Here is a 14,955-nt window from a genome sequence, read left to right as displayed (position 1 = left end):
GGCTGGGGATTTAGCTCAGTGGTAGAGCGCTTACCTAGGAAGCACAAGGCCCTGGGTTCGGTCCCCAGCTCCGAAAAAAAGAACCAAAAAAAAAAAAAAAAAAAAGCCTACTTGTGGCTAGCAAGAAGGCTTGGAGTAAAGGCACCTGCTACCACCCCTAACTACCCAAGTTTGACCTCAGAACACATGGGGTGGCAGAGGCTGAGTCAGCAGGCCACAGTATGTGGGAATATGAGAGCCACCCCACCCTCGCGCGTGCGCACACACACACACACACGCACACACACACTCTGTATCATTTTAACCATCTGTCTAGCTCTGGTGAAAAGGATCTATATCCAGCTTCAGCAAGATTGCAAGTTCAAGGCCAGCCTAGAGAATTTAATCCTATTATAAAGAAATGAAAGTTTTTGTTGTTCCGTTTCTTAGTTTTTTGTTTGTTTGTTTTTTTTTTTTTTTTTCAATACAGGGTTTCTGTGCAATCCTGGCTGTACTGGAACTCACTCTGTAGACCAACCTGGCCTTGAACTCAGAGATCTGCATGCATCTGCTTCCCAAGTACTGGGACTAAAGGTGTGCTCGAGAGATCAGCAAAGGTGTATGGGGAACTGGGAGTCAGCACAGTGCAGAGTGCTTGCTTACTATGTTTGAGACCTCCGCTTCATCCCCTGCTCCCAAGGCAAAGCTATCCCAAGGCTGGAGAGTGACCCTAGGTGCTAGTCAGCCTTCAGAACTTTAGTTAAGAACCGGGGTTTGTGTGTCTTTCAAAGCCTGCTGTCTCCTCCACTTGACAGCTTCATGGCCTCAGGTGGCTGGACCTTGGCTTTCTCCAATGAAAACAGAACCATCAACCAGATAGACTCAATCCGGCATCTGCTGTGTGCGGTAAGCAGGACTGGGCCCCACGGCTCACACGCTCAGCTCTAGTCAAACTTCACATGCTGAGCAGAAGGAAAACATGACAGGACTGGGACTTCACTCAAGAATGTGTCTTTATTGAAGAATTTGTAAGAAAAAAGGACGGGCCCTCCATAAAAAGAGGAGATGCTGCCTCCAAACAGCAGGGAGGAATGAGACCTGGGCGGCTTCCCAGAAGCCGGTGTTTCCGGCATGACTGGCTTCCGTGGCCTGGCAAGACTACAGTGTGTCACTACAGCCAACAATTCTTATCCACCCCTTCCCAGCGCTCTCCCTCCCCTCCACAACCCAAGATTCCCTACAGCCATTTGCCAATGGCGTCATGAAGGCGCAGATGTATCAGGCTTGTCCCTTAATGGGGTCAAAGTGGGTTGGCTTTGGAAAATTCACAGGAATGTAAAATGATTTGAGCTCTTTTAGTCCAACCAAGGGCAAGTAATCCTGCCCTTCTGAAGGGAAACGGAACAAAGAACCCCCCTTCTGAGGTACATACTTGTGGGGCAAACAGACTGTCAGCCTGCTCTTTATTAGCGTGGAGGATGGAAATACGGTTAGAAGAATATATAACACCAGTTTAAAAGTCACTGAGCTCCAGGGGCAGAGGAGGCGAGCGCCTGCTGTTCTCATCCCTGCAGGCGCTCCTCTTGGCTGCCCAAGTCCTAGAGATGCTTACTCTTCTCCAGCTGGGAGATTGTCTTCAATCCGCCTGATGAACCTCATCCTGATTTCTGTCACGCCATCTCCCTTCAGAGTGTCCTGGACAAACTTGGCCTCCACAGCCATCTGGACCTGAGGAATAGAATGGACAGATGCCAAACCACAGCCTCTGGGGAACCCCTCCATGAGGCTAGATCAGAAATGCCCATGGAGAGAGAGAGGGGAGCAGGAGGGAGGGAGATAGGGAGAGGGAGAGGAAGAGAGGCAGGGAGAGGGAGAGAGAGGGAGAGACAGAGAGAGAGAGAGGGAGAGAGAGAGGCCTCAATCCATTTAGACTGTGGTCCAGGTAACTAGTGTAGGACGGGGCTGCTGTCCACTGTTCACAGGGAGCAGCACTGTCTCAGGCGTGTCAGGAAGGAGGGACTGTGACTAGGCAGAGGAGTCTGACTTGGATCTTGTCTCAGCAGCAGGATTCCCTTGGACAGTAAGAGGCTGGGTGAGCCAAAGCCCTTTTCTCTCCTCCATTCAGCCACACATTTACCACACTGCCAGCGAGCTCAGATGCCGTGGGAGGCAGAAAGCGCTACTCACCATCTCCAGGGCTCCCCGCAACACCCCACACAGGAGATTGGAGTAAATGAGGGCTGAGTGGTTATCGGGGAGCTCCACAAAGTCCACCAAGGGGTTATTTTCCAAGATGAGGGAGAACTCATCTCCAGCTGGGCTCCAGTTGGTGATGCTTGGAGTGATGCCCAGGTACATCTTGAACGCCACCTGTCGGGAGAACAGAATGGAGAACAGTGAGCACTATGCCATTGCGAAGGGCTCAGAACAAAACTGTGGCCCCAGATCTTTAGAGATCTGGGAAAGGGCACCCATGAGGACTCCTCTTTCTCCTTCAGGCACCACACAACTAAGCACTAACTCACTGCTTGCCTGCCCCACTGGAGGGCAGCTGCCTTGAACTGAAGTCTGACCCAGGAGGGTTATTTTTGCTTTACTTTTTTCTGTAGCTCGGGCTGCCTGCACTGGCCGTGACATTGCAGCAACTGTCCCACCATTGTCTTCCGAGTGCTGGAATTGTAGGTCTGAGCCTCGACTGCCCAAAATTCGAACTCTCAAACCTCTGCTACAGCACTCTGCTACACTTCCAAGGGGGATGAAATTGGGCTTTACTTTCACTGGGGTAGACACGCCCGCTAGCTTTGTCTGTCTGTAGGTAGGACCTTGCTATGTAGCCATGGCTGACTAGAATTCACAAATAGACTAGACTGACCACAGACTTGCTGGGACTCTGCAGTTTTCCTCCCAAGTGTGGGGACTGCAGCACACGCCATTACACTCAGCTATAGTGAGACCCTAACACACAAGAGCGAGCCCAGCCACTCTTGCCTGGGGGTTACTCCCAAACCACCGAGAAGGTTGCTTTGCTCCAAAGAGCTGCCTAATCTGTCTTTGGGGAGATTAAGGGAGACAGTGACATTGGTCAGCAATTACAAACTTCAGGAGATCAGGTGGCCAGGTAAATGACCTTAGCAATGACATCAGCAGTTTCCCGAAAGTCATGACATCTTCCAACATTTGACCTTGCCAAAAAATCTTCAATCAGTCGGACTCCAATGTTATAGCCCCTTGGAAAGAAACCAGAGAAGAGGCCATTACAAGGTCAAAACATCTCATATCTAAACATGAGGTTGTTGTCAGCTAAAGGAGGAGATGGGGACAATACCCCCATAGCCTCCTAAGTGTACCCCAAATGTTAGCTTCACAGAACTGCACAGATGCAGTATGCTGGGAGCCTGCTGCTCCTGCTGCCTCTTGTGAGAGAGGAGCTCACTCACATTCTGTCCAGCTGCTTATTCACGTCCTCGTCATTTTCATAGTCCTTACACAGCTGGGTGACAAGTGCCCCATAGGTCAGCGTGAACAGCTCTGAACTCTGAAAGAGAGGCAGAAGGCAATTAGGACCAAGCAGCACAAAAGGTTCAGGGCAGGTCTGGATCAGCCTGGCTACAACCCCTGTGATTCCAGGAAGGCCACCTCACCCCCCCCCCCCATGGAGCAGCAGGCAGACAGGACTGCAGCCACACCCACTGTGAATTGGTCATAGAAGGCACATCAGGCACCCTGAAGTCATCTAAAGATGTCTGCGAAAGACAGCAGCGACCTCTGCCTACCCAGTCACTGCCACAGCTGCCAGCTTGGGTCACCTGAACTTGGAGTGGGAGGAACAGCCAATAACTGGGGTCAGTCATGCCAACTTCTGCTTCAGGGCAGGTGTGATCAATGGCTTCCCCTAACCTCACAGAGGGGCCTGACATGGACTTAGGCTGTACTCCCAAGGCCTAGGATCTCTGTTGCTCATGGGAGGAGTTATCAACTCTGGGAGAACCTGGGTTGGCAGAAAAAGATCCAGAGAGCCCATTACCCTAAGGGCAACTTCTCTTCAAAGTCAACAATATAGGGGAAAAGAATTAATGATCCTTTTGATACATTGGTATTTGTCTGAAAAAAATGGGTAGATCTAAGAATACAATATTGGGGGCAGGATAGTTCATTGGTTAAGGGTTCTTACTGCTTTTCCAGAGCGCCTGAGTTTAGTTCCTAGAACCCACATCTGGTGGCTTGCACTGCCTATGACTCCATTTCCAGGGAGTCAACAAGCCCCTGGCCTCAGCAGGCGCCTGTAGACACATGGTACACACAGACTCATGCAGACCTTACACAGGACAGCAACACATACTCTTCAAAAATAAAGCAATAAAGATAGACGGAGGTGGCGCAGGCTTTAATCCCAGCACTTGGGAGGCAGAGGCAGGCAGTCTGAGGTCTATCTGGTCTGCAGAGCAAATTCCAGGGCAGCCAAGACTACAAAGAGAAACTGTCTTGGAAAACTAAAGAAGGTAAAAATAATAAAAATTAAAAATTTTAATCACATTTGTGTGTGTGCACACACATGTCCATGAGGACACGTGTGCCAGGGTTGTGTATGGAGGTCAGAAGACAACTTTTTTTTTTTTCCTGGAGCTGGGGACCGAACCCAGGCCCTTGTGCTTGCTAGGCAAGCGCTCTACCACTGAGCTAAATCCCCAACCCCGACAACTTTTTTTTTTTTAAGATTTATTTATCATATGTGAGTACACTGTCGCTGTCTTCAGACACACCAGAAGAGGGCATCAGATCCCATTACAGATGGTTGTGAGTCACCGCATGGCTGCTGAGAATTGAACTCAGGACCTCTGGAAGAGCAGTCAGTGCTCTTAACCGCTGAGCCATCTCTCCAGGCCAAGAAGACAACCTTTGAAAGTAAGTTCTTGCCTTCTACTATGTGGGTCCCAGAGATCAAACTCAAGCTGTCAGACTTAGCAGCAAGGGCCTCTACCCACTAATCCATCTCGGTAGCCAAGAACACGCATTTCATATACCTGGAACACAAGGATGCAAACTGGTTTCTATTACTGTGCTGCTCACACAGTAGGGTCAACTGAGAGGAGGGAGCCTCGGCTGAGAAAGTGCCTCCCTCACACTGTCTGTAGGTAAGCCTGTGGGGATGTTTTCTTGACCAATAACTTTTAACCTTTTAAGAGCATTTGTATGTACGAGTAGCATGTGATGCCATGTGCATACCTGATGCCAATGGGGGCAAAAGAGGGCAAACGCTAACCCCGGAACTGGAGTTAGGGATGGCTGTGGGCCACTGTATGGGAGCTGAAAATAGAACCCAGGCCACACTGAGCTCTCTCTCCAGCAATGATTAATGACTGATGAGGGAGAGGCTAGCCTACTGTCAGTGGTGACACTGAGGTGGCCCTGGGCTGTATTGGAAGAGCAAGCCAGGAAACAGCATTTGATCCTCCTTGGTCTGTGCCTCAGTTCCTGCCTCCATGTTCCTTCTCTTACTACCCTCAATGTTGGACTGTGATTGGATCACGCAAGCCAAACAGACCATTTCCTCCCCAAACCCGTTTACTGAGGGTCTTCATCACGTCAGGACAGTGAGTTAGCTGCGGGAGTCAGGCCCCACTGTGACAGACCGACCATGTTAGAAACCACAGAGGTTTGTTGGGGGATGGGTTTGTGCGCTGTGTAAAGGTTGTCTTTGTATTATCCAAATGCTGCTTTCTGGACCGGAAGAGTGGGTGCAGGCCAGACTTGGTTAAAGGGTAAATTACTGAATCTACTCCTAGACCAAAAAACACTAATAAGCCAAATATTTTACACTTGGTACAGACTTTGTAAATTGATACAGATTTAAGGTTATATCTTGTTACAACACACTGTTTATATATGTTTCCACTCTTGTTTTGGGAATTTACCTCTTTCTTAAAAGTGCAATGTTAAATTCTAATCCTTTTGAAAGCTACTTTACAAACTGTTTAACAGGGGCTGGGGATTTAGCTCAGTGGTAGAGCGCTTGCCTAGGAAGCACAAGGCCCTGGGTTCGGTCCCCAGCTCCGAAAAAAAGACCAAAAAAAAAAAAAAAAAAAAAAAAAACCCTAACAAACTGTTTAACATAAATAAGAAATGCAAGTCAATCAAACTTATGGTCATGTTAGATACTAGTTTAGTTAATTACAGAAACTAGCGTCATTTAACTTGCAATAGATGTTTTCAAAGTTAACCAGATGGTTAGAAACAAACAATTCAGACATATCACAGACAGATAGATGTTCTTCCAAAGCCTCAGAGACCTACAGAATATAGCATTTAAAGATGTTTTAATAAAAGGCTTTTCATGACAGTGACGTCTGCCCCTGGCAGTACCCTGACACTACTTCTAAGAAGATGAGGAGAAGAACCTCCTTATGAGTTTGCTAGCCACTGAGCAAGACTGCCCTTGCTTCAACTGCACACAGAATGCTGTCCAAACTGGACAAACAGAATGCAGGGAAGCTGGCTGCTGAACTTTGCAAGGACAAGGTGGGCAAGTCCTTCAATATTCCTGCTTCACAAAAAAGTCTTTTATATTCCGGGCCAGAAGGCCGAAGATAGATGCTCCAATGACAAAAAAAAAAAGTAGGTGACTGTCCAGGCAGCCAGCTCCCTGTCATTTCTGTAGTTTATAAGCTGCTTGCCTGTACTTCCTGCGCACTCAGGGAATAGTTATTCTTTCTCAGGTCTCTGATGGAGTTGAAGACTAGACAGTTATAGTAGTTATAGTCTCACAATCAGCCTTAAATTGTTTTGGATTTGAGAAAATGTTTTAAGGTCTAAGAAGCTATTCTTAGATTTATACATACAAGTTTTGATAGAAAATGTTTTAAGTTCAGAACTCTAAGCTCACCAAGATAGGATAGATAATCGAGTACTCTTTCAAAGGTTACCAAATACAAATGGACTAGACGTTCTGAATGTAATTTTACTCGACAAGTTTTCATGATTGTTACTATTGTATATAGTTGATCAGTATAAGAGATCATTGGACTAAAAGGAGGACGTGTTGGGGATGGTTTGTGCACCGTGTAAAGGCGGTCTGTGCATTATCCAAACGCTGCTTTCTGGATGGAGCCTGAGGACAGGGCAGACTCTAACATTGTTATTTAGCAGCACCTGTCTCAGAGTTATATACAAATTCTTCTCTCTCCCAGTTGGTTTACTAAAGAGCTGATCAGCCAATTAGCTGAGCAGAAAAGAATAGAAAGACTTCCAATTCCAGTGAGGGGGTTCCAGAGAGACCACAGAAATTGAGAAAGACCACGAGAAGGAGGTGTGGAGAGACCGTGTGAGGGGACCAGGATTCCCCAGGAGATCACAATGAGAGAGCAGCCACGAGGACACACATGGACCAGACTGAGCCAGGGCAAGACTCAGGTTGAAGAGAAAGGACCACGCGGCTGGGAAAGGGGCAGCCTTACAGACATAGAACAACTCAGACCTGTCCAGCTTAGTGCTTGCAGCTTGTTAATAAAAACGACAGGTCTCAGGGGTTGGGGATTTAGCTCAGTGGTAGAGCGCTTGCCTAGCAAGCTCAAGGCCCTGGGTTTGGTCCCCAGCTCCAGGGAAAAAACAAAAAACAAAAAAACGACAGGTCTCTTTGTCTCTATTCAGAAGCTAAAATGGGCCATTTCTGAGGGAATCCACTGGACTGAATGTGCTGTTAACATGTTTGTCTCTGAGGGCTGGGGATGTACCTCAGTGGCAGAAAACCCACCTGGCGTGCCCAGCGCCCTGGGTTTGATCCTCAGCACCAGAAAACATTCCTCAGTCTAACTCCAATGGCGTCTTTTCTACTGCCACAGACTTGGTATTTTTATTCTTGGTCTTAGTACCTGCAGTTTCTTTCACTTCTGTTTCATGTAACTGCAGTGTGTGTGTGTGTGTGTGTGTGTGTGTGTGTGTGTGTGTGTGTGTGTGAGTGTGTGTGTGTTTTACATTTATTTGTTTATTTATTTAGTTTATGTGCATACGCATGTGCCATGGTGCCTGTTGTGAGAGTCAGAATATAGTTTGCAGGATTCACTCTCTCCCTCCATCATGTGGAGCCAAAGGATCAAACCAGATCATCAGGCTTATTGGCAAGGGTGTTTACCCTCTGGGCCATCTTGCTGACCCCATTTTTCTATTTTTATTGTGTGTGCATGTGTTGCTATGGAACAAACTCAGTACTCTATGGACTGCAGTAAAGTACCCAGTCCTGGCAGGATATTCTCTCTCTCCTCCTCCCTCCCTAAATTATGTGTATGTGTGTCTGTCTTTGGTGGCTATGTCTATGTGAGTTGAGTGTAGGTGCCCAAGGAGGCCAGAGGTCTTGGATTCCCCTGGAGCTGGAGTTACAGGTGTTGTGAGTCATTGATCAAGACTGCCTTGGAGGGGTTGGGGATTTAGCTCAGTGGTAGAGCGCTTGCCTAGCAAGCGCAAGGCCCTGGGTTCGGTCCCCAGCTCCTAAAAAAAAAAAAAAAAAAGACTGCCTTGGAGCTATTCCCTCTACTCCCTGCCATTGAATAGAGACTTGTGCAAGACTTCCAAGAAAAAAAAAAAAACAAAAAACAAAAAAACAAAAAACTAAAGCATTAAGGCCTAAGACCTTACAACCCTGTGTTCTCCCACATCACATGCCTTGTGGTGGGGTCACTGCAAGAACAATGCTCTCTTTTTCTTTCTTTCTTTTTTTTTTCCTAGATGGTCTCATTGTGCAATCCTAGCTGACCTGAAATTTGTTCTGTAGATCAGACACGCCATGATGTCACAGAGAGCCACCTCTTCTGCCTCCTAAGTGCTAGGATTAAAAGGATCCCCCACCATGCCTCACCAGAACAGGACGCTTCTTTATCTCATTTCGTAGCCCATAAGAACTCAGTAAACCACAGGCAGGCATCAATCCAGAAGAGACACTAAGACCGGATTGAGGAGTGATCAGCTCAAGGTTAAACAACTAAGACCTGAAAAAGTACTCTGGGGGGGAACAAAACCCAAATGTTTCCCAGGCAATGCTCAGTGTGTCCACTCTACCCCACAACTGCAATATTAATAAGCCCCCTCAATTAAAACAAATCTTCGCTGCACTAGAGTCAAAGAAAATCAATGCTGGGAGCAGGAAGCTCTCTGAACGCAACTAAAACAGTCAGACCTGGGTATCTCCAAGAGACCATTTGCCAGATACGCCAACTGAAAGGAGGCTATTAAGGAGGGAACCGTTCTTTACTAAAGTCAGGGGTTTGGCACTGGAACAGCCTGAGCATGAATGGATGGAGACAATCCAGCAGTTACCAGTCGGGGAAGCTGGCACGAGAGCGTTAAGTCAGGAGAGTTTTCCTTCCATTATTAATGAGTCCTTGGATGAAGACTCCAGGAGCCTCCGCCCACATGACTGCCAAATTATATGCAAATCACAATGTTAGCAGCTCCTTGCACGTGCAGCCCCCAGGGCACCAGTAAGAAAAGGCAGGGTTCTGGACAACTGTGCTCAGTGCCACAAAACAGACATGCCTGGGACCTGGGAATGGGGTTCCTGACTCAGGTTCTCCACATGTTCTATTAATACACAAGACTGTCTCCAGCCTGTTATGAACCCAGCCTCTTTAGAACAATTTGAATATATAACTTAAAAGTCTTCATACTTTTAAAACAGAATTAGTGTGTGGCTGGAGAGATGGTTCAGTGGTTAAGAACACTGGCGGCTATTCCAGAGGCCCTGGGTTCGATTCCCACATGAAGGCTTGAAGGCTTACAACTGTCTGTAACTCCAGTTCCAGGGGATACAATGCCCTCTTCTGGCCTCCTCCAGATACACACACGGTATACAGACAAACATGCTGGCAAAACACTCACACACACATGAAATAAATAGAAGTGGAGCTATGAGGTAGGAAAAACAAAGAACAAATGTCAGGAAGGCTCACTGATATTGTACCTGAATGTAGGGAAAGATTAATAATGCTCCTAAGGAGGCCGGCTGACAGTGTTACCAGTACGCTGCCAGCTTGACATACATTTTCAATTACTCCTCCACAGCCCTATAATGTCATATCTACTGCCACTACCTTACTAAGGTCAGGAAAATTTCAAAAGATGCTGAGGCTGGCTGGTGTTTGGAACAATGGAGAAACTGAAGATGGGGCTCGGTGGTAGCCACTAGCCCAGCACGTGCCTAGGCCCTAAGTTCAATCCCCAGCAATGAGGGGAAGAGGGGTGTCAGTAAAGAAGCAATAAAACAGGCCCCAGTCCCAGTCAGTACAATATCCCTGTTGTTGGGAACAGGTACAGTCAAGGACTCCATCTCTGCGTTTACCACAGCATATAGGCTGGAACTCCAGGGAGCTCTGCACATAGCTGGGGCTCAGGTAGAGTGTGTTGGACAGATGGACTGCTGTAGGACTGCTTGGCAGGAACTAAAAAAATAGGCATCAGATAACTTGGGTGCATTGACCCTTTAGGTCTTGGAAGGTTTATGTGAAATGCAGTAATTGTGTGCTCAAGGCTGGGCTACCTGGAAGAGGGCCACTAGAGGGCATTGTTCCCAAACAGCGGAAGGGAAAGAGTCAGAGCAGGCACTGGCTCAGGAGGCAGAGGTGCCTATGTTGCTATGCTTGATAACCTAGGTTAGATCCCAGGACCCACATGGTGGGAAGAGAGAACGGACCCCTCCAAGTTGTCCTCTGACTTCCACAAATACTGTGGTGTATCTTCCCTGTACTAGCTAGTTTTCTATCAACTTGATACAAGCTGGAGTCTTCTTAAAGGAAGGAATCTTAGTTGGGAAAATGGCTCCATAAGACTGTAGGGCATTTTCTTGACTAATGACTGGTGGAGGGCCCAGCCTGTTGTAGGGGATGCCAGTCCTCGGCCGGTGATCATAGGTTCTATAAGATGCAGGCTTTGCAAGACACGATGAGCAAGCCAGTAAGTAGCACCCCTCCGTGACCTCTGTATCAGTACCTGCTTCCGGGTCCCTGTCCTGCTGGAGTTCCTGCCCACAGTTCTTTTGATGATGAACTGAGAATGAAATAAACCTGTCCTCCCCAAGTTGCTTTTGGTCACGGTGTCTCATCACAGCAACAGTAACCTAACTAAGATACCCCACCCCCAATAAATAAGTAAATCTATGTAAGGAAAAAAGGTAATAGCTAGGCATGCCTGTAACCCCAGCACTGGGGAAACAGGCAGGAGAAATAGGAGTTGGAAGTGAGCCTTGGATAATTAGAAAAACCTTGTCTCAAACACACAGAGGTGACCACAGGGAGAACGATATGGCAAGCCCAGAGTAGTATCAGCAGGAACTGAGTAAGAAATGCAGTCCCTAATTTCATTCACTCAACAGACAGACTGTCCGTGGCAGGCATTGTTCTAGACGCTAGGACTGGAGGGCTGGAAGGGACAAACCCTCGCCCCGCATGAGTTCCATTCTCATAGGACTGACTAAACAAAATTAGCTTGGGAGTTGTGGGGAGCATGCCTTTAGTCTAAGAGCTTGGGGTAGAGACAGGTGGATCGCTGAGTTCAAGGCCTGCCTGGTCTATACGGTCAGGGTTACACAGAGAAACCCTGTCTTGAAAACTCGAACCCTCCCCCATTCAAAAGGAAACACATAATTTATAATGAGGTATTTAAAATGAAGAAGACAGGGGTTGGGGATTTAGCTCAGCAGTAGAGCGCTTGCCTAGCGAGCGCAAGGCCCTGGGTTCAGTCCCCAGCTCCAAAAAAAAAAAAAAAAAAAAAAAAAAAAAAAATGAAGAAGACAGTGATATGCGGAACCAGTCAGTTGTCCAGGGAAGGCCTCTCGCAGGGCGTCAGATCTGAGCACGTGTGAACGAAGGCGTGCACTGCATGAGGACCTAGGGGAAGGCTCTTCCAGTCAGAGACAGCAGCGGCTGTAGCTCTGAGAGCTTCTGACCTCCCTAGTTACCACACAAGAATACTAGAAGGGGTGACTGCAGGTTCATACCCAAGGGATGCTACAGACTTCAATACTGGTGCTAGACAGATGGTTCAGAAGTTAAGAATCCTTACTGCTCTTGCAGAGAACCCAGGTTCGGTTCCCAGAACCCCATCAGGCGACTCATAACTTCCTGTCATGGAAGGGAATCCAATAAATCCTTGGCCCCAAGGGCACCTGCACTCACATGATGTACATAAATTCATGCAGGCGCGGCGAGCACACACACACACACACACACACACACACACACACACACACACACACACACACACTAATACATCTTAGACAAGAACAAACAAAATATAATACTTCAAAACGGCCAGGTATGATGGTGCACTGCTTTCTTTTTTTTTCTTTTTTTTTTTCGGAGCTGGAGACGGAACCCAGGGCCTTGTGTTTACTAGGCAAGCGCTCTACCACTGAACTAAATCCCCAACCCCGGTGCACTGCTTTCATCCCAGCACTTGGGAGGCAGAGACAGGGGGATCTCTGGTTTCCAGGTTAGCCTGGTCTACAGAGCAAGGTCAGTCAGGGCAATGTAGAGAGACCTTGGCTCACACAAACAACATCAATACTGATTCCAAGAGAAATCAAACAAATATTGATAATAGGAAACAAAGCCTAAGGAATAGGTGTCTACTCCTATCACCAAGGAGTTAACACTCTTTCCTCTAATCTTGGGTACCACTGCCCCCATTTCGTAGCTAAAGAAACTTATAGTCACTTGAAAATGCCAAGGAACATGTATTTTCTTCTAGATAACGTTTTCTAGCACAACATTCTCCACTATTGTTATTTCTTCCAGAAATCTCCCCCATCATGGGTATGGATGTGTGTGTGTGTGTGTGTGTGTGTGTGTGTGTGTGATGTGTACTATGCATGTGTGTACTTCTCAGTCACATCTTCAGTCCCCCAAAAGTAGTTCTTGTCATCCCCAGAGTATGTTGAGGCCCACAAATCCCTGGAAAATGCAAACCAATGTATGTGTATGATGTAGGTATTTTGCATTTTGTGTTTGTGGTGCTGGGATCAAACCCAACTTTGGTTACTAAGTTTGTGTTTGTGTATTTTAATATTTGTGTAGAGATGAATCATTGCTGTCATCAGTGTCTTAAAAAGTGGTCTGAGAGAAAAAGGATTATTAAGAACTAGCCTGGAGGGGTTGGGGATTTAGCTCAGTGGTAGAGCGCTTGCCTAGCAAGCGCAAGGCCCTGGGTTCGGGCCCCAGCTCTGAAAAAAAGAAAAGGAAAAAAAAAAAAAACTAGCCTGGAACAACAGGGTTTCTGTTTACGCTGCCTCTTCCTGGTATAAGACACAAAGGTGAGGAAAGTCTTATCATCCTGTCCAGAGTCGAGATCTAGTCAGAGCCCAACCTCAGATTGGTCTGCTTGGTGTTTGGTCACATCTGAATTCAGAGTATTCTGCATATGCGTTCTGCCACTGAGTGACATCCCCAACCTGAGGCACAGCCACCCCCCACCCCACCCCACCCCACCCCACAACACTCTGTGTTAAAAATTGTTTCAAGTAGCCCAGGTTGGCCTCTATTTAATCACGAGCCAAGGACAAACATTAATTCCTGACCCTTTTTCTCTACCACCAAGGGCTGGGATTACAGGCGTGCATGACCTAGTTTATGTGGCACTGGGAATTAAACTCAGGGTCCTGTGCATGCTAGGCAGACACTCTACCAACCTGAGCTACATCTCCACTCCAGATGTTCAGTTTTAAGTTCCTAAACAAAGGCATAAAGCATGGGTATTCTGCAAAAGAATATACTAAAGGAAAAAAAAAAAAAAAACCCAAACCACAAAGAAGAAACACCTGACAAGAAAGCCTCTTTCCTTGGGATTTGGAGAAAACTGACATCGATCTGACTCTCCGGACCGACTACTCCCGGGTAAGGAAAGGAACCACAGTTACCCTCTCAACTATTATAAGGGCAACTGAGGACTTAGGCAGGCTCACTCCTTAATGTTAGATGGCAAGTTCCTTCTAACAGGACCACTATCTAAGTTAGTCTCACAATACTCACAATAGTCAGTTGTCTGAAATATTCATTCTGGAAATGGAGAGAGGCATGGGTTCAAATCCTAACTCTTCCTAAGTGTAAATCTGGATCACATAAGCTTCGCTGAGCTGTAAGATGCCAAAACAGTATCCACCTTCTAATAATGACATAACGGAAGCAATAGCTTAGTACAAACACAGTAAGAGATCAGTAAATGGTTGTTACTATTACTGACTACCGTCACTATTATTGGTCTAGCACAGAGATGCACTTGACCTCGAGAGACCCGGGCGTAGCGGGGCGGGGGAGGCAACTCAGGGGTCCCTCAACCTGCCCCAGCGCCGGACGTCTAGGGACTGACCCACTTTGGGACTTCCCCATCCCACAGCTCACAGCAGGACTCTTTTGACAATCACTTGGAGCGCCAGCACCAGGCCCCTTCCCAGGAAGCTTCAATTCCGCCCGGCCCGCCGGGTCACGCGCTCAGTTACCATTTTCTTGCTCTCGGTGCCACGGTTCGCCTGCCTCGACATGGTGCCCACCGCTCAGTGCTGCCTCACCTCACCTCCTCACAACCCAGATCCCAGACCCCGGGAGAAGCCGATTCAACCCAGCCGCGGCCCCTCAGAGTCTAGGACTGACCGGCCCCGCCTCGTTGCGCCTGCGCGGTGTGGCGCGAAGGACCACGGGTCTTGTGGTTCCGCCGACCAAAATCAGACTACAGCATCCGGTTGTTCCACCGGAAGTCCCACCCGTTGTTCAGCGAGAGCTGCAGGTCCGGAGTGCGACGAGCGCCAGGCTGCTTTCACCATTCTGGCCGCTAGGTGGCATCCGCACCTTGTGGTAGTTCTATATTGTCCACAGACTGTCCTTATTTTCCTCCCCCACGACCTATGATGCTCTGTGAAATTCTTCTCTCCCGGATTGGTATGGAAAATCCCCATTTTTAAAAAAAACTTTTTAAAAAAATAATTTTTTAAATTTTATTTATGAG

General features: G+C 47.5%; 1 protein-coding gene across 5 annotated transcripts; it reads right to left on the bottom strand.

Moving 5' to 3' along the window:
• Positions 1 to 974: 974 nt before the first annotated feature.
• Positions 975 to 14,710, bottom strand: Trappc3 (trafficking protein particle complex subunit 3). Of its 5 annotated transcripts, none has more exons than XM_063288019.1 (5): positions 14,604 to 14,710; positions 3,417 to 3,514; positions 3,107 to 3,206; positions 2,167 to 2,349; positions 975 to 1,707 (listed from the first exon to the last, which is right to left on the bottom strand). In XM_063288019.1, coding segments are annotated over exons 2-5 (405 nt in total). In that variant the 5' UTR covers positions 3,419 to 3,514; positions 14,604 to 14,710; the 3' UTR covers positions 975 to 1,587. The 5 variants fall into 5 exon arrangements, with proteins under 5 accessions (XP_063144089.1, NP_001008377.1, XP_063144090.1 ...); NM_001008376.1 differs by lacking the exon at positions 14,604 to 14,710 and adding an exon at positions 14,453 to 14,562; XM_063288020.1 differs by lacking the exon at positions 14,604 to 14,710 and adding an exon at positions 14,355 to 14,379.
• Positions 14,711 to 14,955: the final 245 nt, after the last annotated feature.

The sequence above is a fragment of the Rattus norvegicus genome, chromosome 5 (assembly GCF_036323735.1).
Source record: "Rattus norvegicus strain BN/NHsdMcwi chromosome 5, GRCr8, whole genome shotgun sequence".
Taxonomy (NCBI): domain Eukaryota; kingdom Metazoa; phylum Chordata; class Mammalia; order Rodentia; family Muridae; genus Rattus; species Rattus norvegicus.
The sequence above is the reverse complement of the archived record's forward strand: the minus strand, read 5'-3'. Positions and strand labels throughout refer to the sequence as shown.